We start from the raw sequence: 24,824 nt of genomic DNA, 5'->3' as shown, positions 1-24,824 counted from the left end.
AAAGAAAACACCAACAGAGAACAAACCAGAATCTGCTAATTGAGCTGACACATGCCAGAGGACTCTTCATACTATGTTATAAAGAAATTGCTACAGGCAGTGTCAGGAAATGAAACAACTCTAAGAACAACTCGCCCCCTATGAACTAGACTGGTACTTAGCAGAAGAAACATTATTACAAGAGACACACCTGTCAACAGAAGACAGTCATTGTGTGTGTAGTTTAATAAGAGGCATGGTGTTAAGCAGAGGTAGGCAACCTAAGGCTCGTGGGCCGGATGCTGCCCAATTGCCTTCTCTGGGAATCAGCGTGTTTTTGCATGAGTAGAATGTGTGCTTTTATTTAAAATGCATCTCTGGGTTATTTGTGGTTCATAGGAATTTGTTCATTCTCCACCCCCCCAAAAAAATATAGTCCGGCCCACCACATGGTCTGAGGGATGGTGGACTGGGCCATGGCTGAAAAAGGTTGCTGACCCCTGGTGTTAAGGTTAGGCTAGGGTGTTGCTATTGGGATATTATTCAGGTTTCGGCAAGAGCAGAATTCAGCTGCCTTTACTATGATGGGGGATGCTCACCAAACAACACTGCCTAGCAAACATATGTACTTTTTCCTCTCTTCTCCCAATTGCAGGGGATACTTCTGACTTGCTAACTTTTCCAACTTTTCCAGCAGACGTCTCCACTGCCCTGTGTCGTATCATGATCTTTTAGACCAGGTGTGGAGGCATTTTCAATGGTTTCCAGTCTGGGGTAGGTTAAAAAAAAAAGTAGAAATTCAACAAATATCCCTGATGCTCGAGGCACTACTTCCTACTAGACACCCCATGTTACTTCAGCATACAGTAGTACCTCAGTTTAAGAACAGCCCTGTTTACAAACTATTTGGTATAGGAACTCCACAAAACCAGAAGTAATGTTGCGGTTAGTGAACTTTACCTCGATCTACAAACAGAAGCCGAACGGTGGAAGGGCACCGGCGGCAAGAGGCCTCATTAGGGAAAACACACCTCGGTTTAAGAACGGCTTTGGTTTAAGAACGGACTTCCAGAATGGATTAAGTTCGTAAACTGAGGTACCACTATACCATGTTTCCGCTTCTTCCATTTTACTCACAAGTTCCAGCTCATTCTGAACAGCCAGCTGCTCACCACGTAATAGTATATGAAACGCTCCTCTTCCTTGTCAAGAAGCATCAATATAAACTAGCCTAGAAACAAGCTGCATGCTAAACAGTAGTTTGATCACCTTACTTCTTAGGTTTTGCACTTGGCAGATGAGGCTGTAAATAATTAAGACAGAGATGTAGGGCAAGCCTTAATAAATCGCTGTGAGTTATTTCTTGTTCTCTTGATACCTTTTCTGATTAAGTTTCTTGAAAGGCAGGTTTTTAGGGAGCTCCTCCAAGACAGAAGCTTGTCTGACAAAACTGGAACAGAAGTATTATAATTGCCACTGTGCTCCTATTATATTTTAAAGTCCCCCCCCCCAGAGGAACTGCTCAGAAAGTAGGGCTAGAGGGGAATCTATTAAAGTTATCATAGTAGCAATCAAATTAGCTTTCTATATTGGACACAGCAGCATCCAATACTTGATAGTCCAGAGAAAGTTGCAAGGTCTACTTTGAATCAAGGCTTGGCCCCAGAATCTGTTTTCAGACCCCATTCAACCCTGGAAGGAAATGATGGCCCTGAACATGCACAGGGGGCATTCATCTCACAGAATGAACATAGCATTTGAGATTAGGGTTTCCAGTTAATAGGATGCGTCATCAAGATAAGTCTTGCCAAGCAAAGGAAAATTAACTTTCTATAGAAGACTGCTCCTAAGGAAACATTCTTCTCAATATGTATAACACGATGACTAGCTCATGCCCTGAGAGAGAAGGCTATCTCTATTCTCTTTGTAAACATACTAATCTGCAAGTATAAATCTAGTTTTCTAATCTGAAAATGGGGGTGGCCAAATGTATTTTTGCACCTGAAGCAGGAAATCCAAATGGCACCCTCTTCAAAGAAAGAATCCTGAAAAGAAAAAGAAAAAACAATTGCCATGCCTTAATGACATTGAATGTCTGCTGTCGGAGGAGACTGCCTTCCTCTACCTGAAGGAATTAAACAGAAAAAGGCGGGTCTAAACACTGGCGAAGGAAGAGTGCGGGGGAGCGCACCGTCCCCGGCAGCGTGATCCCAGTGGGGTGCCATCGTGGCTGCCACACCCCACCCACACTGGGCGCCACTGGCTGCAAAAAATTCTTGTAGGGACAATTTATAGAGAGAAGCAGCTGAAAGGTGGTTTTTCATCCTCTCTCTCCCCGTCTCCCTGCTTCTACTCCTCATACCAAATCACTGGGTAGGGAAGGGATTCAGCTACACACATTTAAGCAGAGCATGAAACCACAGGATGGGAGAGTGTTGTTGCCCTCAGGTCCTGCTTGCAGGTTTCCCATAGGTATTTGGTTGGCCACTGTGAAACAGGATGCTGGACTAGATGGGCTACTGGCCTGATCCAGCAGACTCTTCTCATATAAGCATGCAATTTGGCTAACACTGCTATTCTATGTATACCTTATGGGGGGGTTGCTTCACTGAAATCAGTAAGACTTGCTTTCACTTAAAGGTAGAATAGGAGCATTTAGCACTTGCTACATTTAAAGGGGCTATACTATATATGAGTCTGACCAAACTGCGGGAAGCAGTGGAAGACGGGAGTGCCTGGTGTGCTCTTGTCCATGGGGTCACGTAGAGTCGGACACAACTAAACAACAACAATATACTATATAGATGATAAAATATTTCCCAGTTCTGTTTATTAGACTTGGACCTTTTAGAAAACTGCTAACCAGAGCCTAAAGATAAGGTACTTAAATGTTTTCACCGCGGTTAGTGATGCTACATTTCCATTCTTTATCAAAAAGTGGGGAAGGCAAATCTTCATTTTAATACACCTAGACCAGTTTGCTAAGTACAGAAGAAAAGTGTCATTCTTGCACTGATATATGATGGAAAGTCCATTATTAAAAGAAGGAAAAGAGTTTGATCTTGAAATGAATTATCAAGAAGAAAAGCATAAAAATGCTTTATTAGGAATATCTGATGAATTTGTACACACCAAAACAATTCTATACTGAACATAAAAAGGAAGTCAATACACTTTCTGGAAAGCAGTTTTTATACAAAGTCTAACATGTCAATTAAATTTTAAGAAAAATGAGGAACGAAAAGCACAATCTGTACCACCAAGTGCTGGGACCTAGAAGCAGCTTAAGTGCAGGAACTCATTTCAAAAGTTTGTTGATCACAGCAAAAGAACAGTTAAATCCAACAGATCATAGGAAAGATAATTGATCATGGTTGCTGGCAAATATATCAGAACAAGGCTGCTTGGATCAACCCTTTCCTAAAGCAATACAATCATAATCTGAAAAAATAGTATCATGATGTTTAAAGATTCAGCAAAATCACATCACTATGCTTATTTTGCTACAATGTCATGGCACTCCATACAGAAAAAGATTTTATTTTATTTTTAAACGCAGACTGAGTTGGTCCAGTACTGAGTAATTCAAAAGCAGGAAACATCTTTAGCCCACTGAAATGGAAAGAAGCATATTTCCTAGCCTGGTTGCATATTGAATACAAAAAGTACATTCTTCAAAGCACAAAACAAGGATTTCTTACAATCCACATTAACAGACTTTTTGGTTTAGCTTGTTTAGTTCACTATTTTGATTCATGCATAAACTGATTAATTATACTGTACCAAAGATCTTAACATAAGTTTAAATGCTGTACATTGAAACTCATGAAATAGGCATTCTTCTTTAAAAAGAAAACCGGGGGAGTTGAGCTTTTGTAATATGTCTTCATCATACAATTTTCTGTTAAATCAGCACCTATGACATGCTACATAACTATGAGAAGCAAATCTCAGGAATGGGTATAAATAATGGGAGTCTATAGTTAAAGAGCAGCATTTCCCTGGCAGGTAATATATGAACATTTAAGTATGTTTACAAAAAAAAATGAAAGCTGCAATCACTAGAAAAAATAAGTACCATGAATCTGTTACTGAAACATTAATAAGCATTGTTTAGTTGTCACCTCCTGAAGTAAACATTCCATCTGAAGCTGAATCCAAGAGCTCCTTAAACAATGAGAGTTCTATACATCTGAAGTTTTCACATAAACAATAGCTTCATCAATGAATTTGAAATCAGGGCAGTAGTGTATGCATAGGGGAATAGGGGAAACATGCATGTTTTGAAAATAAAGTGACTTGGGGAATCCAAGGCACATGGGAACTGTATACGCACACAACTTAGGTTCAAAACCTTTATGGCTAAAAGAACCTACTGAAAGTGAACTACTTTTAGTTACAGATGCTAATCAATTCATTAAGGACTCAAACTAGAAAAAAGCAGAAAAGGGCAAAGGAAAGACATTCATGGCGAAGCATACAACAAGTCTATCGTTTAGCATTGGGTTCTATTTAACCTAGACTGAAACTGAATCCATAAATTTCCTTGACAAAAATTTGCTAAGCAAGTGCCTATAAACACAAAGAGGTAACACCAAGCTTTGAACAAGCTTTCTGTCCTGCAAATATGGCAGAATATTTTTTATCCATATTAGAGCTGAAGGGTAGAAGCAGTCTGAAGGGTAGACTACTTCACTGGGAAGCAGCATGTGTAGCCAGCTAGTCATAGCTATAAGGTGCTGTAAATTCAAGTGTCGCTTAAAAAGGCACGTCTCCTAAGGATAGCCTTGCTTCTTTTAATTGCATATTGAAACTCTATTTACAAATCCAAGATCTACATTTATAAGCCATTTCAAATAAATAATCTTCCATAAGCCAGTAATTTTGATTACAGAAGCTATCTGAGAAACTCTGGTTACTTCTTTTACAACTTATTTCTATCTACTGATGAATTCTGCATGCCACGAAGAATGCACTCTACAAATACTTTGAGTGATGCTGGTTTCTTCTTCCCAAAACTACTAACAGGATAGCATACAATCTACACTGAACATGAGTTCAGTTTATTTAGGAATATGGTCAGACATAATAAGATCTGACAGGTAATAAGTTGTAAGGCTCCTCTAAGGATTCAGGGAATTCATTGGGTTAATGGGGGGGTGGCGAAGGAGAAAGAAACACATAGCAGCAGTTACCAAATGATACATGCAACTATATCAATACAGCTAACACAATAGACAACTATGCTTCAATCAAAAATAGAAACACTTTGAAGTGTTTGCCATTCCAACTGCCTGAAAGATTCAAAACTATATAAGTATAGCAGACCACACACATCTAAGGCATATAAGTACAAACATCTTGCCATCACACGTAGCTAAGGATACTATCATAGCTCACCAAAATAACTAAAAGGAACTAAGTCCAGAAGGATTTGGGGCATACCAGCAACACATGAAACTGTGACGAACACCAATGGTTTCTGGCCAAATTCATGTGTAACAGCACTTATGGTACTTCATTTTTTATCATGCCAAAAGCTGTAATAATTTCATTCAAACCAGAAAAAATGCAAAGGAGTCATTTAGAAGCTGCCCAGTGTGTCAGGAAGCAAGTTATTTTAGACATCTCAAAATTTGGCTAAAGTAGTTCCACAACTATTAAGAGCCCAGGTTTTTTGGGGGTGGGGGTGAAGGGAGATGTCTCTTGACTATTGAAGAATTCAGCTTAATTCTTCAAACACTGTATTTTATTGGTTTTTCAACAACATACATATAGAATTTTTTTCCAACCTATGCTGTCAGCCCTGGTTTATAAACAGAAAACTGCTTTCAAAATGACCACAATGAATAGTGTAACTGCACACAACCTACGCCTATATGAATCAGTACATTGCTTCAAAATGCAGCCTGCAGTTTATGCCTAAGTGCAAAAACTGTTACTACACACAGTCCTATATTAGGCCCTAACTATTAAACACTGTATGTAATCAAGCCAAACCTTAGACAAGAGATCAGCGAGACTAAATCAAATGCACATACAAAAAAAGGCCATGACCAATTTGCATTTAATCCTTTGGATCGTAACCGTGCAGTGGCAGAAAAATGTGACATCTAAGGTGGTTTATGGCTAACAGACATTAGCTCTTTGTCTTCTCTTCATCAGTTTCACTTTGACTCCTTAAAGAAAACATGTTGGACAGATAGCATTCTCTCACTGTGTAGAAGAATTCTATACAGGATGGTTTGGCAGTTCTGCAACACTTCATCACAAATCATGGGGGAAAGATGGCTGTGACCAAAACTAACACAAATGGCATGATTGCTGTCATTACCCGACTGCGACAACACAAGACAGCTGCAGCATAGCTCAGTCGAACATTACTTGGCCTGTAAGTGATGAGCAAATAAACTTTTGGTCTTGTGTCGTCTATGGGAGATTGGTTGGCGTAAAATGCAAGAGAGAAAGCAATGTCCAGCACAAGACCTCTGTTATTTAATATTCCCATTCATCTGTTTTCATGTCTAAGTAGTAAAGAATATTCTGCGCAAGCTTCACTGCCTGCTTCCTGGCTGCTTTTGAGTGCTCATCCCCTTGTGGGTCTATAGCATCAAGTGCTAGAAGTTGTTTGGTGAGGAGCTCCTCTAGTCTCATGTAGTTCTTATCAGTTCTGTTTCCATCGAAAGACAGCACCTCTTGCTGAATTTGGGACACGTTTCCAAGAATATTCCAAACAGCTTTATGCGATGCGGGTTCTGTTTCTGTTTGCTCTGCAAACATTTGTCGCTTGACAAGTGCTTCTTTTAAGTCAATATATGTTATGAGGGTTTGTACTTCTATCACTGCTCTCCTCCTGGCTTCTCGGATACAAGGATTTTTGCCTGGACTCACTTCATCCAACTGTGCAATTAACCCTTGCAGTTCTGCTTTTGACTTCAGGTATAAATCTGAAGCTCTCTCTACTTTTAAAAGAGAAGCATGAATCTCTTTCATCTTTGTGCGGATTTCCTCAATTTTTATAATGCACCTGTTTTGTGCCAAGTCATAAGCAGAAGTGGCATCAGCTTCTTCTTCAAGATCCAGGTATTTCTGCAATTTATTGATCTCCTCCACAACTTCTTTACGGTAGTTCCTTATTTCTGGACGGCCACATACATCTAAGGCATCCAGATCAGCAATCAGGCCAGTGAGCACGCAAGATAAATGTCTACAGGTCTCATTGTTATTTACTCCCATTAAAACAGCAATAAGGGTCCCTTTCGCTTTGTTCACATCAACCATGACAGAATTAATCTTAGAGACAGAAGGATGTGCATCACTGGACAATGGCAGTGAAGGCTGCTGCTTTGTACAACTGTCTATAATTTCTTGAACAGCACATACTTTGGTCAGAGTGCGGTACCTGGCTTTCCGTAGAGAGAGTTTCCCTCCAGTTTTCACCTGAGTGAGCCTAAAGATGATATCTTGAATACCTTCTTCAAATTCCTCAGTTACACAATTGCCTCCTTTGTAAAAAGATGTGATTTCTTGTTCCACCAATGATTGTGCTTCATTAAACAGGGATTCAATCTCCAACCTTTGGGGGTGGTTTGCATTCTGCTCTAGTTCCTTAAGCAGTCTTTCAGTTTCCTGGGCAGCCCTCTTCCTGGCTTGCTGAACATCACCTCTGCCTTCAGCATCCACAGAATCGATTTCAAAAAGTTGTTTAGTCAAAACTCTCTCTAGTTTCTTGTAAGCTCTGTCACTAGACAGACCACTGAAGGATATTACTTGTGACTCAAACTCTTTGACTTCTTTCTGTATTTCTTGTAGCCTCTTAATGGAAGGATGTTGGTTACCCATATCCATACTTTATCTTCATCCAGTTCCAACAGAGCTAGAAATAATGCAAAGATAGAATCAAATATAACTGATGCTTGAAATACATGCCTGCTTATTAGTCAATATTTTGAAAATTCAACTTTTCTGCTCTAATTCTACAAAGACCTAACATTTCTCTTTTTACCAACATCGAGTCTTGGAAATACCTGTCCACAAACGCAAGAGGACTTACCCTATGGATGTCCCATTGGGTTTCATGAAATGACAGTTTAAAAAGCATGACATCTCTGGATCTTTTTGAAAAAATATTTTAAAAGGGTATCTCCTAGAATTTTGTTTACTGTCACACACTAACTGCCTGATCCTATGCATTTTAACTAAAGTAGTAAACGGTGTTTCATGAGCCTCTTGCCCCCTCCCATCATATGCACACCAAGAAGAGGGTTTTCTTTCCTTTGTCATTAGACATCACAGGCGAGGCAGAACAAAGTAGCTGGTGCACTGAGGAAGAAAATTAAAGATGATAGTGCCATCTGCTTCCCAAACATTACTCTTCTGGTGCCAAAAAAGGCAGCAGCTAAACAAGGAAAAGAAGATACCGCTCATCTTCACTTGCCCAGGTCAGACTACTAATGAGATACATGATAATATAACCATTACAGTCAGTACTTCACTTGCACTTTCCCTTCTCCAAAGCCCCCAGCAATAAGGCAGCTGTGCACTCTCATTTCAAACCACAGCAAGCAGCCCTTTGGCCAGGCAACATCTCAATACCTCCTTGGGACCTTCCCAATTCCCTCCCTGCCGTATGGCCTTGTCTCCAGTTCATCTGTCTCTTGCTGCCGCCGCCCTCCCACCCGGGAGCTCCCCCTTCCTGCCCCACCCACCACCCACACAAAGCCAGCGTCGCCCGCCCCGTTCTCACCCCAGCGAGAAGCCCCTTGGGGGAAGCGAGTCCCCGTGCACAGAGCTTGATCCCCCGCCCCCTATATCAACCCTACATTCCTGCAGGAAGGAAGCCGGGAATCAGCCCCGAGCTCGGGCCGCTTCCCCCCAGGCGGAGCTCGCGGGCAGCCTCTCTCGCCGCCCTCGGTCCCCCGTGACTTCACAATGCCGGACACTCTAATTCCGCCTGGGGCATCCGAGTCGCTTCTCCGGGAGCGGCTCAAAGCGGGAGGGGGAGCCAGAAAAACGGGAAGCAGCTTCAGCAGCCAAGAAGGAGATCGATGGAGGCAGGGGAGGGGAGAGAAAGGAAGGAAAATTCCCCTCGCCGCGTTTTGCCAGGCCTAAGCCGGCATCTCCCTCTCCCAGCAACTTTAAAATCCGTAAGATCCCTTTCCCGCCCCACAGGGGGATTCCCTCTCCCCTACAGGGTGTAGCCACTCATCCAGCCCTCGCTACAGAGACGCCTCCCAGCTGCTCCCCATTTCCCCTCCCCGCCACGCAATCCTATAACCGGTGTCCAAATGCGCCCGCGCGTGCCAGGATGCCCACACCGCGGTTTCCAATCCGCGCAACGTGGCGGCTCTGCACCCCAACAACAACCACCACTCCTCTGCCCGTCCCCGCAAGAAGGTAGGGTCGGCCTCTTCCCACCTGCCCCAAAGCGTTCGTCCCCTCGGATCAAACCATTGCGCCTACCGACCAACCTCTCCTGCGTATAATCCGCTTTTGGCAAGAGGGTGAAATTACTGGGTGAGCAAAAGAGGAGCGTCACGGCCTCTCTGCGTCCCGAGACCCTCCCCAACCTAGGTCGGACCCTTCCCAAGTTGCCCCAATAGGACCAGCCCTGGAACTTTTCTCTTTTATTTTGTTTTTAAACCAGGCAATATGGGATCTACAACCCTACGGAGCTGCGTATTCATCTGGAAGGAAGCCAGTGTGCGAAAGCGAGAGGTAAGGATTACTATCCTCACCAACTGGAGCAACTTGTTACTATGCACTTTGGTGTTTTTATATTGCAAACCGCCCCTTGGTATTGAAGTTTAATCATAGAGTTGGAAGAGACCACAAGGGCCATCCAGTCCAACCCCCTGCCAAGCAGGAAACACCATCAAAGCATTCCTGACAGATGGCTGTCAAGCCTCCGCTTAAAGACCTCCAAAGGAGACTCCACCACACTCCTTGGTAGCAAATTCCACTGCCGAACAGCTCTCACTGTCAGGAAGTTCTTCCTAATGTTTAGGTGGAATCTTCTTTCTTGTAATAAATAACAACTTCCAGTAGACACAGGTTGTGAGCGTGAACGTGGGGCGAGCCCTGCCCCTCTTCCCCGCCTTTCTTATCAGGTGGAAGCACTTCTCCTGTCACCCTGGCTGCAATATCTCCCTCTCACTTACCACTCGCACGTAGCCGTTTTAAAGCCCGGACATACTCGTCTCCCTTTTCCAGCCCCTAGCATGGCTTCCCGTCTTCTGATGAATTCTCTCTCCCTCAACACGCAAGCGGAGCAAGGACCTATACCAGCCGCCGCGCTGCAACACAAAGTGCCTCGTACCGGGTTCCCACGACCACTTGTCACGAGTCTCTCTGAACTCGCAACCAAGGGCGTGAGGTTGTGGGGGGGCCCTCCATTTTTATTTTAGCTTCCCCTTGTTCTTCCTTCCTCAGGGGATACTCATAAGAACAACAACAGGCCTTTTAGCCCTATGCCCATCCAGCCCCTCACCTTTCTGGTCACCGCATCGCCTCTCCTTCAGGGGCGCCGGGGAGGCGCAGCGAGGCGACTCCCGGCTCACTCCCTCTGCGCCAACCGTGCCACGCCGGCCATCCCACAGCTACCAGACTCCTTTCAGCCCCGCCGTCTCCGGATTCCGCCGGCAAACCCACCGTCGCCTCACACTCTCCTCCTTTCCCTCAGCTTAGCCTGCCTTAACCTGAGGCGGGGACTAACCTGAGCCTCTCTTGGCGCGTGCGCGCGTGCGCCCTCGTCCTTTCCCCCCTCTCTCCGCCTTCCCCACCCTACGGCTATTTGTTGAGGCTGGAGAGGGATCGCGACGTTCGGCGTTCGCGACGCCCTGCCGTAAAGCGGAAAGACAGAAGTCGACCGTTGCCTGTTATTGAGGGTGGGAGCGGAGCATGCGCGCGCGCGCCGGTTATCTGCCCGGCGACCGGGTGCAAGGGGTCGTCGTGCGCATGCGCCGGTCGTGCGCCGAAAGATGGCGGCGGCCGTGAGGAGAGTGTCTCTTAGTCGTTCGCCGGCGGCCGCTGCGGCTTCACGCGCATCTTACGACCGTTTTTCCTCCTCGTCCCCCGGGGTTTCCCCTCGCGGCGGAGGCCCTGAGGCCGGGGGTGTATCTCCGCCGCACGAAAGCCGGGTAATGGGGGTTGTGGGGAAGATTGGATGAGAGGGAAAGTATGGCGGGGGTTTCCCTGCAGAGACACCAAAGTCGGTGGTGCGTCCTAAGAACATTTACTCGGGAGTAAGCCCTGTTCAGCACAGCGAGCCTTACTTCCGAGGAAACTTTGGGTGAAGTTATTGCTGCTTTTATTGGTTTCAAACTCAGGCCTCTGCTTTCCAACCTAATTCTTATTTTTTCCGTTTCATTTCTTCTATTATTATTATGATGTATTATATTTATTCATACCCACTGTTTCACCTGAAGGGGACTCAAACTGGCTATTTATATCTCACTATTCGGGGGTCCGAACCTACGTGTCTTTTCTTACTCATTACAGCCTATATTCTGCTTTTCGTACAGTGAGTTCAAGGCAGCCTGCTTGGTTCTCTTCTCTCCCTGCCCCCTGCCCACCACATGGTATCCTCACAACAGTCCTGTGAGGTAGGTGAGGCTGCAGGGGAAGTAACTGGCTCAAGCTCACCTGGTGAGTTTTGTGGCCGGAGCGGGAATTTGAACTTGGATCTTGCCCCGCCCCATCCCGGTATAAGACCAGCAAACTACTACACCATACTGGTTCCTTTCCATCCCCATTTTGTCTTCATAACAACTGTGAAGCAGGTCAGGCTGAGGGATGGGGATGTGGGAAGCTGCTTTGAACCATTGGGTCACTGCAGTGGGCATCACTTCAGGGTTTCAAGCAGGAGTCTTCGATGTCCCTACCTGCAGTTGCTAGACATTAAACGTGGGACTTTCGGCATGCAGTGGGAGTTGTTCAAGACACCTGGAGGGTTTAAGGTTAGGAAAAGCTGGTGTAGTGGTTGACCCAAGATTATGAAGATAAAATGGGGAAGGATTTCACAGACCCCACAAGGGTCATCTAGTCCAACCCCCTGCCGTGCAGGAATCTTTTTACCCCATGTGGGGCTCGAACCCACAACAAATTTAAGAGTCTCATGCTTTACATGTTTACTTGAGCTACCTCTTCCAGTGTTTCTCAAACATGGACTGTTGCTGGACTACAACTCCCATCATCCCTGACCACTGGTCCTAGCTAGGGATGATGGGAGTTGTAGTTCAACAACAGCTAGGAACTCAAGTTTGAGAAACACTACTAGATGCTCCTTAAACCATTTCCCCAGGAAATCCACTCTTCCACTTCATTATTAACATTCTTTCACCATTTTCTTCAAAATCAGTTAGCATGTTTGTGAGCATTCCATGTCTTCACAGCAGCAGCTCAGCCAACGCTTTCAATGGCTTCCAGATGATGGGTGACAACCGCTTTTTGGTCTTATTTATATGAGACAAAGTAAGCACAAATAATTATTAGCTGAATCCAGTGCTGCTTGTGCACTTAGTGTTTCCCAATTTTAGTTTATTACACTTCTAAATAGTCCTTCATTCAAATGAATTCCTGGGCAGTTCACAAACAAATCAGTAAAATGCAGATAAAAATGCATACTAACAATAAAACATAAGGACAAAAATTAGCATCAAATACAGATACAGTTTGTCAACAGACGTAATACAGTATTCCCCGAATTCCAAAACCTTGGCCTGTCTAATTGGCACCACTAAAAGTTTGGATGAATACCGGTAAGTGCATTTCAGTTTGGCACCAGAAGCCTATTAATTTACAGATTGACTGCACCTGTAGGTGGGGAGGATTCTGAGAGCCAGTGTGGTGTAGTGGTTAAGAGTGGTAGACTCGTAATCTGGGGAACCGGGTTCGTGTCTGCTCCTCCACATGCAGCTGCTGGGTGACCTTGGGCTAGTCACACTTCTTTGAAATCTTTCAGCCCCACTCACCTCACAGAGTGTTTGTTGTGGGGGGAAAAGAGAAAGGAGAATGTTAGCCTCTTTGAGACTCCTTCAGGTAGTGAAAAGCGGGATATCAAATCCAAACTCTTCTTCTGTAGTCAGGACACCACTACAGAGATGGCTACATCCCCATGGACAGGACAGCCAGGGGGCTTCCTGCTTATCCTAGGGCCTGGATTAGCAAGACCCTGCCCACAGCATCTTCAACACATTGCACCCTCCTCATTTCCCTACTTTCCCTGTGTTGTACAGGATAGGTCTGCAGAGGACTTCTGCTTGAAATTGCTTGAACATGAGTGTTGTGTTCAAGCAAATGTATGTAAAAAACACAACACGCACACACACCACACAGCTGGGAGCGATGTGCTCTGGGTTGCTGTGGGCAGAGCTTGTGTGAGCAGCAGCACTCCCCCCCTCCCGTCTCTGCTTTTAAAAATAATTTATAAAGGCAGGTGCATGAACACAGCAAGAAGATCAAACATATCCATTCTCAAAAAAATCAGCCCTGAGTACTCACTAGAAGGACAGATCCTGAAGTTGAGGCTCCAGTACTTTGGCCACCTCATGAGAAGAGAAGAATCCCTTTAAAAGACCCTGATGTTGGGAAAGATGGAGGGCACAAGGAGAAGGGGATGACAGAGGATGAGATGGTTGGACAGTGTTCTTGAAGCTACTAACATGAGTTTGGCCAAACTGCGAGAGGCAGTGAAGGATAGGCGTGCCTGGCGTACTCTGGTCCATGGGGTCACGAAGAGTCGGACACGACTGAACAACAACAAAGCATGAACACAACTACTGTGATTCTTTTAACATATTTGCATATGATGGTATCTCAAAGTGATTGAGATGGGAACTTTCAACACATATGAGCTGTATTCCAAAATACATGTAATGAACTGGCGGGCTATGCTAATTTGAATACTGTAGTTGCATACTATTACTTATCATCTGTCCTTTTTTTTAAGAAACATGGCAGATTTTAGGTTTTAGTAGGTAGATACAGTGGATATTCTACAGTATTCTTGCACAATGATCCTAGCCAAGTTTACTTGGAAGTAAGGCCTATTCATTTAAAATGGATTTACTACCAAGTGAGATACTGAAAACATAGGCTTAATTTTGGTTTATGTTCTTCAGTTACTATGCATATGCTATTTATTAGAATCCTGTATTGGGCAAATGCAGAAATTGGTTCTGGGTGCAAATCATTGTGAGTACCTCTGCTTTAATTCGTTAATTTTGAACACATTTTTAGTCCTTTTAGCTATGAAGATAGGCTAGGAAATACATGGTTATGGGCCACATAAATTATCTTTTATATCATAGTTGTTAGATTTTTCTCCCAATGTGAACTGGAGCAAATGTGATCTAGACTAGAGACCTGTTAATGCTCACTTCTTAACTTTTGTGTCTTGGGTACCTTAGGTTTTAGATAAAATTGAAAAAGTTTGTGGTGCCTTTGTATGGGGGGGACATACTATTTTTAAAAAAACCCTCTCTTTTTAAAGGCTTCAAGATTTTGCCCTCCTTCACAGTCTTGCCACGATTGGATTGGTCCTCCTGATCGATGTTCAAACCTCCGACCAGTAATATTTTATATATCCAAACACGAATCCCCATTGGAACGAAGGCTTAGAGAGCTTAGACAGGAAACTCAGGTTTGGAATCAACAGTTCTGGGCAGACCAGAATATATCATTTAGAAAGGTAAGCATGCAGAGGAAGTGTAAAACCACTTGGTGGTGCTGGGAGTCCTTGAAATTTGTAGGGAGAATTGCTGAGAGGCATCCAACATTTTTTTTTTTTGCTGTTGCCTTATTGTATGAGGCCTGATCTTTGCACCCCGTAGTTATTAAAAATAAAATAGAATCAGAAGAATAATTTTTAATACATAAATGCCCCAAATAATATATTTTATGATGTCACTCTGGTAAAAATCACTGCCTGCCAGAACAAATTCAGCCTCTCCTGTTACAGATGGGAAGGACAGAGAGCTGAATGTACTGCTGTATGACCCTCTCCCAAGCCTGCAGGTCAAACCAAATAGATAACTAGGCCAGTAAGAAGTTACCCCAGTAATTTTCCTGCATTACACATTGCTTATTTGCAAAATAATCCATAAATTGTTTGCTGAAGATTGTCTAGTCAGCCAGTTGATATATTTGATGGAGTGGGATCAGGGATCATTAAAAGTCCTACACTTGGTAGCAGTTATTGCTGAGGTGAAATAAACTAAGATACCAAAAACCTTATATTTTAAAGTTTCCTGATCCTATTTCAGGAAAAAGAAGAATTTGTCTATTCCAAATTGAAAACCAAAGGTCTACAACTGAGAGATGAAAAAGGTTAGATCATTGTTTCTACATTTCACAGTACTTTCTTACAGGGAGGATTCTGATTTACATTTTAGAAAATGTTCTAATCTAGCATAAATAATAATTATTTATTAAGCAAACTTTGTCTTTCTGTATAAGGGTGTTACTCCTTGGCACTGAATTTACAAAACAGAGAGAGAACTCAGAGAAGAGTGTAATGAGAATCTTACAGTTCATGGCAGAAGCCTAGAGAGGTTACACCTGAATTCCAGGTTGTGCTATGAATTTGCAGCTTCTCAGTTTCTTAGAAGGAAATTATTTTTACTGCGCTTAATACTGCACTCAAAATCCCATAAAGAAAGTCACTATTATTCATTAATTACATATAGGAAAGGAAGCTGAGAGTTTGTGATTTATGGAAGACAAACAAAGAAGTTCATAGCAAAACTTAAGACTACAGTCTGAGTGTTCAAAAATTCTAGTTCAGTTTTTGCAAGGGATTCGTGTTTAAATGTTTGTACTGGTATGATGATGGTATTGTGATTTTTTTTTTTCTTTCAGGCCAGAAAATAACATTGTCTGCAGAAGAAATGGCTGAATTTTACAAAGCCTTTTTAAGTAAAAACTTTAAAAAACATATTTATTATAACAGGTGAGAATATGATTCCTGGAACAATTGTGTCTCTTTATTTGTGTAGGCAGTTCTATCTTTCTTGTTCATGTCTGCCTTTAAAACCACTTTTTTTTTTAGTAAAACTTTTTCTGAACCACACAGATCTTATTTCTTTGCTGCCACCTGATTCCCCATTTTGCTATTCCATAAAGAGTCAGAATCTTTGCTTCACCATAATTAATTATTTATGCTTTTCCTACTGTTATGCTAGGCATCATACAGAAATTTATAGTGCATAATCCTCTCTACAAATTCACAATTTAATAAAAAAAATATACATACAAAGAAAGGAATCTGGGAAGGAGGGGAATAACATTGAATGTTAATCAGGTAACCAAGCAACTTTCTAAGGCATATTAACACAATATTGGTCTGCGGACTTATACTCACTTCCCTGGGAGCAAGTACCATTGAACTTGATGGTACTTACTACTGAGTAGATGTGCATAGGTTCACTTCATTATAAATGTTTATTCCATCATATCCATCTGTCCTGGTGTTTACTTAGGTCAATGGTTTTGATATGCTGGGTCAAGTCTTTGATAAATATTTTTTGGTTTAATTTTTACATATAACTCTACAATAATCCTTTAAACAGAAATAACTGGGATGTCCCTTAAGCTAATTCTTTCCTCACTGCATTGGTATCACATTATTAAAGCTTATGTAACTACAGATATAATTAGTCATCAAGTTTCTTTAAAAGCCTATCTGCAATATGTAGATACTTGCCTGGAGCCATGCATTATCACACATGGATTATGAAGTAGGGCAACTGAATAAGCACTTTAAAAACTTAAAAGTAATTTTGCTTTAATTGGCAAGGAAAGAAAAAGCACCGATTAAGACGTCTGAAAATCTTACATCTTTAACTGTCAGTAATAATTTCAAGATGGCTAATTGTGTTTTATGTTGCTTTGTTTCCTTGGTTCTGAAATTTAGAGATTGGTATAAACGAAATTTTACCATCACATTTCTCATGGGACAAGTGGCATTTGAGAAAGCTTGCAAGAGATTTGGATTGAAAAAGTGAAGCTGAAAGCTAGTAGGTCACAGTGCTGCATATATTTGATGAAAGGCCTAATTATTACTGGAATCTAAGTGGCAACCATGGCTGTTTCTTAAAATCGGATATTTGAAGCTACATGAATGCAAGTTGAACAGCACTTCTCATTCTCCTTCAACGAAGCCAACGACCATTGTTTGTGCTACAGAATCTTAGTTAAAAGCTTCCTTGGTGAGAGATGAACTGCACCAAATTATGGAATCTTTCTTCCTGATTTGAAAAATATGCCTGTATGCTCCATTATTTCATTGCCATCTTGATCTACAAGCTGGCACTTATGTTCCAGAGCAAATATTTTGTAGTAAGAAAAAGGAAAGCATGTGAGCTACACTTCAGGTAAACTTGGGCAGGGTGGGGTGGGATTAAATTATACAGTCAAACCTCGGTTGTCGAACGTAATCCATTCCGGAAGCCTGTTCAGCTTCCAAAATGTTCAAGCGGCTTTTGATTGGTTGCAGGAGCTTGCTGCACTCAAGCGGAAGCCGTCTTGGGCATTCGGTTTCTGAAAAACAGCATTTACTTCCGGGTTTTTGGCGTTTGGGAGCTGAAACGTTCCAAAACGGAGGTGTTTGGGATCCGAGGTTTGGCTGTACACGGTATAACAAAAGTACATGATTACGACAAGTGCAAAAATTCAATACTTAAATTCATTTAGCTTTAAAGTGTTTTCTAAAAGTATATTTGTAGGCACTTTTTCAAATTTCTTCTTTATAATAAAGCAACTGTAATAGTCTTCTTAACACTGGGAATTAGATAAACCAACAGCTTTGGGATATGTCTGTTTACTGCTGCACCTCTCATTGATGGCTTTGGACTATCTTGTGATGGTTGCTTTATTAATTATTTCCTTGTATTCCGATTGCCAATTACCCTGCTGTTGAGAGAAAATGAATGTATATGCTCAGAAATGTAAGTGTGTTTCTAGACATCAGTTCACATTGGTAATTACTTTTAGATCGCATACTGCTCCGCTGAGCATAAATAATGTGTGTCTCTGTTTAGCAGTTGTCTGTTCTAGCTTAACGTTGTGTGTTGAGCCAGAATTATACAGCATGCTTATTATCCCGTGTCTAGCTAAAGCATAAATGTTCTTGTTTTAAGGAGCATTCAGCCTGCAATAGTCACACTTCTCAGTACTTGCAAGGACTTCAGTCAGATTTGGTTATATACCAAAATTGTTTTTTCAGAGCTCACATCATGCGCTCCCTCCATTATCAAATTACAATGAGCTTCCTATACATATTAATTCCTCAGGATATAAATTTGAAGGAAGACAGCTTTTTTTGGAGGTATAGTTGCTACTTCAGCATGCTTAAGGCTCTTTCCCTTCCACATAGTTGGCATACTAAATCATCTCAAAATTGTATTGTACTTTTGTGCAGGTGCTGGCTCGCAAAGCATCATGAAGCACACTTTCTACACACATGCTCTTACATGGGAATTCCCCCCCCCCGCCTCACCGAGCTCAGAGTCAAAGTGCTTTTCTTTCTAGTTTATATAAGAACAGCTTCCATCAGATAAATTTGGAGGAGTGTAAGCATGGTAACATTGTAAGCACTGCTACATAGGTTAGACATACAGTGCTTGTGAAGTAAGATGAAATAAATCCGTGATGGATCCTGATGATTCTATTACATGAACAATTATCAAATGGATTTGTATACAGTACTAGAAGACAATTGAAATAAGGAATATAATTTATTTTAATTAGCTTTCAGTTTGACCAGTTACATAAACACCAGAGAACTATCAAAGTGTTTGAGGAGACTTCAGAATTAATTTCTCCTGTACTTAATAAAAGGTTTCATTTAAACCGTTTTGCGTTTTCTTCATTTGCATATATTCTCATGAATGATGGTAACATTTGTCCTCACTCAGTAAGAACTATTCATTCCTTGAACAATGGCTCTTGACTTTCTCTGTCCCAATATGTGGCTTCATTTCAGGATAGAAGTTTGAACCAATGGGTTCATTGGATCCTGATTTATGGTTTTTTAAAAAAAAACATTGGTGGATCCCCTTTGTAAACCATGAGCATTCAAGGCAAATGAAACTATAAAAGGGGGAGATGTAAAAGTGCTAAATCATACATAGAAAAAATATAATTGTATAACAAAAATTCACTTACAAAATATTTGTTCATATTTGGAAGATTGTTTTCTTCAGAGGAACATTCCCAAGGATACTTCTGTGGAACTTAGCAACCATAAACATGCTATGGGATCACAGTTTGTGATCTCCCAGTGCCTTTCCTTTTTTGCTGAAATTGCCTTATGTTGCTTAACCATGTTCTGGTGGTGTATTTGGCCACCTGATCATACTAACACCAGCTTAAAAACCTTTCCCCTCTAGTTTTCAAGGTGATTGGATTTGTTGTTTGCTGTTCTGTTTTGTATATACAGACCACTGCAGCCTTGCTGTGCACCAATGATTCTACCCGTTTGTATATCTTTGAAAGATAGATAATTTATATTTGTGGCATAACATGAAGAAAAAATGTATATTATTAAAGTAATACTCTTAGAATTGTTACTCATCAATACCATACTGATGTATAACAATCATTCTTCAGCTGAGAGTGATAGCAAGAAAGTGTCATTACTTTTTCATAAACATAAGCTAGCCTGCTGTTAAATGATTGGCTCTGCATTATAATTGCTGATCATAAATCATACATCAAAGCATTCAGAAACATGGACTTCCCTACGGATTTTTCAAAATAAATTTGCACCTGCTCTGTAGCAGTAATAGCCCCCTTGTCTAAACTAAATGTGAAAGGCAACATTGCCATTTACAGTACACAGAGGTTGCAAAAATAAGAGGTTTGCTTTCCAGTGAGCTTTTAAATACTTCAGTTTTTAAAAACCCAATTATCACCATGATAATCTTTCGAGTGCAACGACAAAATGAGTTGTTTTGCTAATGCCAGATTGTTTGAAATTCTAGATGGTTTCTACTGTGATAAAGAAATGATTATTGCATTCCAATCATGTTTTTATTTCCTACTATTCATTGGATCTCTCCACTGAGGTATTCATTTCAGTGGAATAAAAGAGGAGGAGGAAAGGGAATGAAGAGGCTGATTGAAGACTCATGAATGTCTCTGTGAATGCAGCTCCTTCATTAGATAATGTGTGTTTATAAATCAGAGCATATTAGTTAATGTAAAAAGTGAAATGAGCTTTCTTAGCATAATTATAAGCAGCATATACTGTTGATGTTTCAGTTTTTCATTCCTTCCCCACCACCACCACCTTTTAAAAATTTCCTTCAGGCACCTAACAGAAAAGCATTAAGTATTTAGCATGAAGCCAGTAGTGGAAAACATTTGGCTTATGGCCAATGATATATTTGTGTCTGCATGTGGTTATGACTTGAGTCTCTTGCACTGAGAACGTGTCATGCTACCTGTAGGCACTAACAGTGCAAACAACATTAACAGTGTTCATCTCAATATTAGTATTCATGTTGCTGCCCTCTAAATGTTGACACTCCTGGGTTATGTGTTGTATTTTGGTATCTCACAACCCCTTTTCTCATATTATCAAAGGTAAAAGAAAAGCATGGAATGTCTCTCCCTTTGCCATATGTGAAGTATCATCCATCAGCTGCTTCAGGCTTCTTTTAAGACGTATCTTTTTGCCTAGGCCAGAGGTTCCAAAACGGTAAAGGTAAAGGGACCCCTGACCATTAGGTCCAGTTGTGGACGACTGGGGTTGCGGTGCTCATCTCGTTTTACTGGCCAAGGAAGCCGGCGTACAGCTTCCGGGTCATGTGGCCAGCATGACTAAGCCACTTCTGGCGAACCAGAGCAGCACACGGAAACGGCGTTTACCTTCCCGCCAGAGCGGTACCTATTTATCTACTTGCACTTTGATGTGCTTTTGAACGGCTAGGTTGGCAGGAGCTCACCCTGTTGCGGGGATTCGAACCATCAACCTACTCATCGGTGAGCCCTAGGCTCAGTGGTTTAACCCACAGAGCCACCCGCTAAACCTTATTCAGGTGGTCCAAAGTACAATTAAAAATCATACTACATCAAACACAGTGAATTATGATTGCTAAAACAGGCAGAAAAATTAAGTAATCTGCCAGGACCCAGCAATATTCAAGTGATTGGGGGGCGGTCCACTGCTTATTTTAAATATTAAGCAGTTTAGCAATGTTTTTGAACAAACAGCAATTGTGTATGTGTGCAATACCGTATATATAGAATTTAGCTACTGCAGAAAAAAATAACATAAGTTAATGGGTCTCTAAGGGACAAGAAGTTTTGGATTATTTCTATTCAGCATGGTAGGATTTTATTTCATATACCAGTAGTTTCAGATTGAGAGATATATCTCCCCACACCAGAGAAATCATGACAAATATATTTCTATATTATTGAGATTTGGTTATTGTTTACTTGTCTCTGTGGTTCCATAAGAATTTGAAAACTAATAAAAAAATTTTTTTTGCAAATACAACATCTAGCACAGTGCATTACAATTGCTACAGCAGGCAGGAAGAAAACCATCAAGTGCTCTGTGAAGACCCTTAGCAATTTTCATGTAGTCTGAGGGGGCACTGCTTAGATATTTTAAATATTAAGCAGTTTAGAAATGCTTTTAAATTGTGTATCATTGCAATATAGTCTGTTTTCTAACAAAGAATGTCCTCATTTTCTGACCTTACCTTGTGTGTTTGTGCTAATCCTTGACTAGCCTAGCAGCAGCAGCAAAAATACTCGATGTAGTCCCGAAATGACAAAAGAGGAGAGTTCTATGCATAAACCCTACATACAGACTAGGCCTAAAGCAGATTAAGCCCAGGAGAACTACATTGTCTCTGCAGTCACAAAAGATTATTTCTACCATACTGAGTTCATAACCAGTTGCAGCCATTAGCCAACAGCTCCCTGAAACTCTGGTTTGCTTAGCATACATTTATATTTTGATCTCTGGCTAAATTCTACATTTCTAGTAAAATTAGAACATTAATCATAAATTGAATGCATTACCTAATATACACTGCAACAACAACAAACATATTTAGGGAAGCTTTTAATGTTTAATAGACTTGCATTTTAATATTCTGTTGGAAGCCGCCCAGAGTGGCTGGGGAAACCCAGCCAGATCGGCGGGGTATAAATAATAAATTATTATTATTATTATTATTATTAAGAGCTTGGCAATCCTCTAGCCTTTCCTGCCCCCAATATTTTCCATAGGCTTCTTATTGGATTGCCAATGCATTTGAACCAATATTTATTTACTGATTTTGAGGGTGATGGTAAGTATGGTTAGTATATCAAAAGAGGTTGTATTATGGCAGTGGACAAAGCTGAATGGTACCTTTTGAATAAATGTGTTTTTAATATTTTATTTTATTTTTAAAAAGCCAAGAGGAGCAAGGGTCCAGAGCACAAATTGTTGCCCTGACCGATCCAAGCATCTTGTCCACATCCTTGAGCCTTGCTAACTGAAATTTATCCAACATAACAGGACTTGACAGTGCTCTGGGCACCTCTCAAGTTTCATCTGTTAACAGTAGAGCCAAGGTCCAGGCAGATATATGCAAGCAATTTTACTGATGGTTCTATCACCTCCTTTGGGCCAGACTGTAAATGTCCCCACTCTACCCAAAATAGCTCTGATGGGAGTTTGCCTTCTTTGCTGCGTTCACTGCCACTAGGTAATCTTAATTATCAGTCCTCTCCTGTTTTTGATAGCATTTGACTGGAATTTTCATCCACTCGCATTTGAGCCGTCTCCCAGCTTATTTCCTCACCCTAAACTTGAGTATACCAGAGAGCCAAATGGGATACATGAAGAAGAAGAGAACACTCGGGAGTGATAATATCAATGGCCCATGATATTTGGATGTTCCAGAAGTTGGCCAGGGCTTTGACAGGAGTGCCAGTCATATCACCTAGAAGATCCCCCAGAGCCATCTGGAAGCCCATTGGTTTCATCAGCCTCCGAGGGTGGATCATCCTAATAGGTCCCCTACCAGGAAGTGATCTGACCACACCAAGGGACTGATATCAATATCCTCCAATTTCAGATAGAGGATAATCCTGCTTACTTGAAAAAACAAGGTCCATATGCCTACTGCATGTGTTGGGCCAGTGACATGTTGGGACAGCTCCATGATCATCTTAATATTAAGACTAGCACTAGGAATTGGGCAGGGAATCCCACTAGTAGCCAGTGCTACTGGCACAAATTTGATGTGTTCAAGTTTTTTGGGTCCCCACCAAGGCTGCATTTTGTACCAGCTGTAGCTTCATGTAAAGTGTTTTGCAGTAATCTAGTCGGGAGGTTAAAAGAGATTGAGTTCATGCCCAGCAGGTTTTGTATGTGTGGAAGCTTCTGTGATCTTGTCTTTTAAACATGAAGATGGGGCTGGATCACATCATAAATTACCTAGCTGTGAGAGGAGGCAACGTCTACTTATATTGTTCTGCGTACAGTGACCTGCTTGCCTCTCAGCTGAAGTCATGTGAGAACAAAAATAAAAATAACTACAATGACGGCAAAGGACAAAAGGGAGAGAAACAAGTGTGAGAGGGCCCTGCTCTAGATTTCCACCAGTCTGTAGTTGCAAGGAAGTGTGGCGTTTTTATGCATGCATAAAGAGGAAACATTGGAGCTCCTCTGATAATAGCGATGAGCTATGGCTGCTGTAACAAGAATCTCCTTCGAAAGCACTGGAATATGCACCTCACCTGTAATGTTTGTCAGCATCCCAGAGGGATGAGGCTTCACCTGCTTTGCTGGCACATAATCTGGTAATGAGTCAGCAAGACCTCCCTGCAGGATTGCTGACAAGCTAGTCTGTGCAAAAAGCAGAGACAGAAAGTAGCAAGAGTCTATTCAGGAACCTGTGAAGGACACTGAGGCATGTTCATGTGATTTAAAGAGGCTACCCTCTTTCAGCTGTGTGGTTACCTCCCCCATTTTTTTGAGAGGGGGATAAAGCTTGCAAGGGGTCCTTATCACAAATTTTGGCTCTAGGTTTGTTTGTTTGTTTTTAAATGTTGCTGGCTGTTTGCTAAAATTAACTGTGCATTTTCTACTGAACCGTATCCTAACTGCATATGCAGTTTGATCCTTAAATACTTTTTGATCCAACATTTTAAAAGAAAAAAGCAATGCCCTCTGAAAACAGGACTTCATTGTTTAATTCTCAACTAAAGAGGCATTTTTTGCCATCTTTCTTCCCTGGGTATATTTCTGCTTTTCTTCCATGTTTGTAGCAATCCCAAGCTGATGTTCCAAGGTAACAGCAAAAAAGTCCCTCGTGGACTTCATGTTGCTTGTAGGTTACACTCCCAGTTTCCTTTGGCTGGCAGGTGTTCACTAAAGACTGCAAATGACATTTTTAAAGACAGTAGAAAAGAAAAACAAGCAGCCAGTTGCTTTCCTATTTTAAAACTGTTGTTGTTACCTGCAGGGCAGGACTTCTATATTACTCCTGAAACAAAGCTCATTGGCAAGTCAAATTAAAAGTACACGATGTGGAAATTCTGCATTAAAACAAAAAATCCTGAACTTTCACTGCCAAATATATAATATGCAAATGAAGGAGAAAAACAACATGATTACCAGTCAAATGTTTAGTTGATTAATCAGTTAGATTAATTACTGCTGTTGACTGCACAGTAAGAACCACCAATTCAGTGCTTGCCAGTTCCACAAAAATATTGGTCCAAAGCAGGGCTCCTCAAAGGATCTTAATTGGTTTAAATGTTTTTATTGTTGTATCACTTGTTTGCTGCCCCAGGGCTTTTCTAGGATGAAGGGTGGTATGTGTGTATACAGA

General features: G+C 41.5%; 2 protein-coding genes across 6 annotated transcripts; one reads left to right on the top strand and one right to left on the bottom strand.

Moving 5' to 3' along the window:
- Window positions 1-3,051: 3,051 nt before the first annotated feature.
- Window positions 3,052-10,716, bottom strand: BAG5 (BAG cochaperone 5). Of its 4 annotated transcripts, none has more exons than XM_033138989.1 (2): window positions 10,694-10,716; window positions 3,052-7,855 (listed from the first exon to the last, which is right to left on the bottom strand). In XM_033138989.1, exon 2 carries the CDS (start codon window positions 7,825-7,827, stop codon window positions 6,475-6,477), a length of 1,353 nt encoding a protein of 450 aa, XP_032994880.1. In that variant the 5' UTR covers window positions 7,828-7,855; window positions 10,694-10,716; the 3' UTR covers window positions 3,052-6,474. The 4 variants fall into 4 exon arrangements, with proteins under 4 accessions (XP_032994880.1, XP_032994861.1, XP_032994870.1 ...); XM_033138970.1 differs by lacking the exon at window positions 10,694-10,716 and adding an exon at window positions 10,469-10,662; XM_033138979.1 differs by lacking the exon at window positions 10,694-10,716 and adding an exon at window positions 8,726-8,847.
- LOC117040910 (cytochrome c oxidase assembly factor 8) lies at window positions 9,350-17,435 on the top strand. 2 transcript variants are annotated; one of them, XM_033139032.1, is made up of 6 exons: window positions 9,350-9,495; window positions 9,626-9,696; window positions 14,471-14,668; window positions 15,243-15,306; window positions 15,838-15,928; window positions 16,892-17,435. In XM_033139032.1, exons 2-6 carry the CDS (start codon window positions 9,631-9,633, stop codon window positions 16,980-16,982), a joined length of 510 nt encoding a protein of 169 aa, XP_032994923.1. In that variant the 5' UTR covers window positions 9,350-9,495; window positions 9,626-9,630; the 3' UTR covers window positions 16,983-17,435. The 2 variants fall into 2 exon arrangements, with proteins under 2 accessions (XP_032994923.1, XP_032994913.1); XM_033139022.1 differs by lacking the exons at window positions 9,350-9,495; window positions 9,626-9,696 and adding an exon at window positions 10,934-11,117.
- Window positions 17,436-24,824: the final 7,389 nt, after the last annotated feature.

The sequence above is a fragment of the Lacerta agilis genome, chromosome 1 (genome assembly GCF_009819535.1).
Source record: "Lacerta agilis isolate rLacAgi1 chromosome 1, rLacAgi1.pri, whole genome shotgun sequence".
In the NCBI taxonomy this organism is placed as follows: domain Eukaryota; kingdom Metazoa; phylum Chordata; class Lepidosauria; order Squamata; family Lacertidae; genus Lacerta; species Lacerta agilis.
This window is presented reverse-complemented; position numbering and strand designations above follow the sequence as displayed.

What these genes read in the sequence shown, in the direction of transcription:
- BAG5 (XM_033138989.1), bottom strand. Translation starts at nt 7,827, where the DNA reads ATGGATATGGGTAACCAACATCCTTCCATTAAGAGGCTACAAGAAATA.
- LOC117040910 (XM_033139022.1), top strand. Translation starts at nt 10,959, where the DNA reads ATGGCGGCGGCCGTGAGGAGAGTGTCTCTTAGTCGTTCGCCGGCGGCC. An exon ending in CTCCGCCGCACGAAAGCCGG is followed by an intron (nt 11,118 to 14,470) that starts GTAATGGGGGTT and finishes CTCTTTTTAAAG; the next exon opens with GCTTCAAGATTTTGCCCTCC. An exon ending in ACAACTGAGAGATGAAAAAG is followed by an intron (nt 15,307 to 15,837) that starts GTTAGATCATTG and finishes TTTTTCTTTCAG; the next exon opens with GCCAGAAAATAACATTGTCT.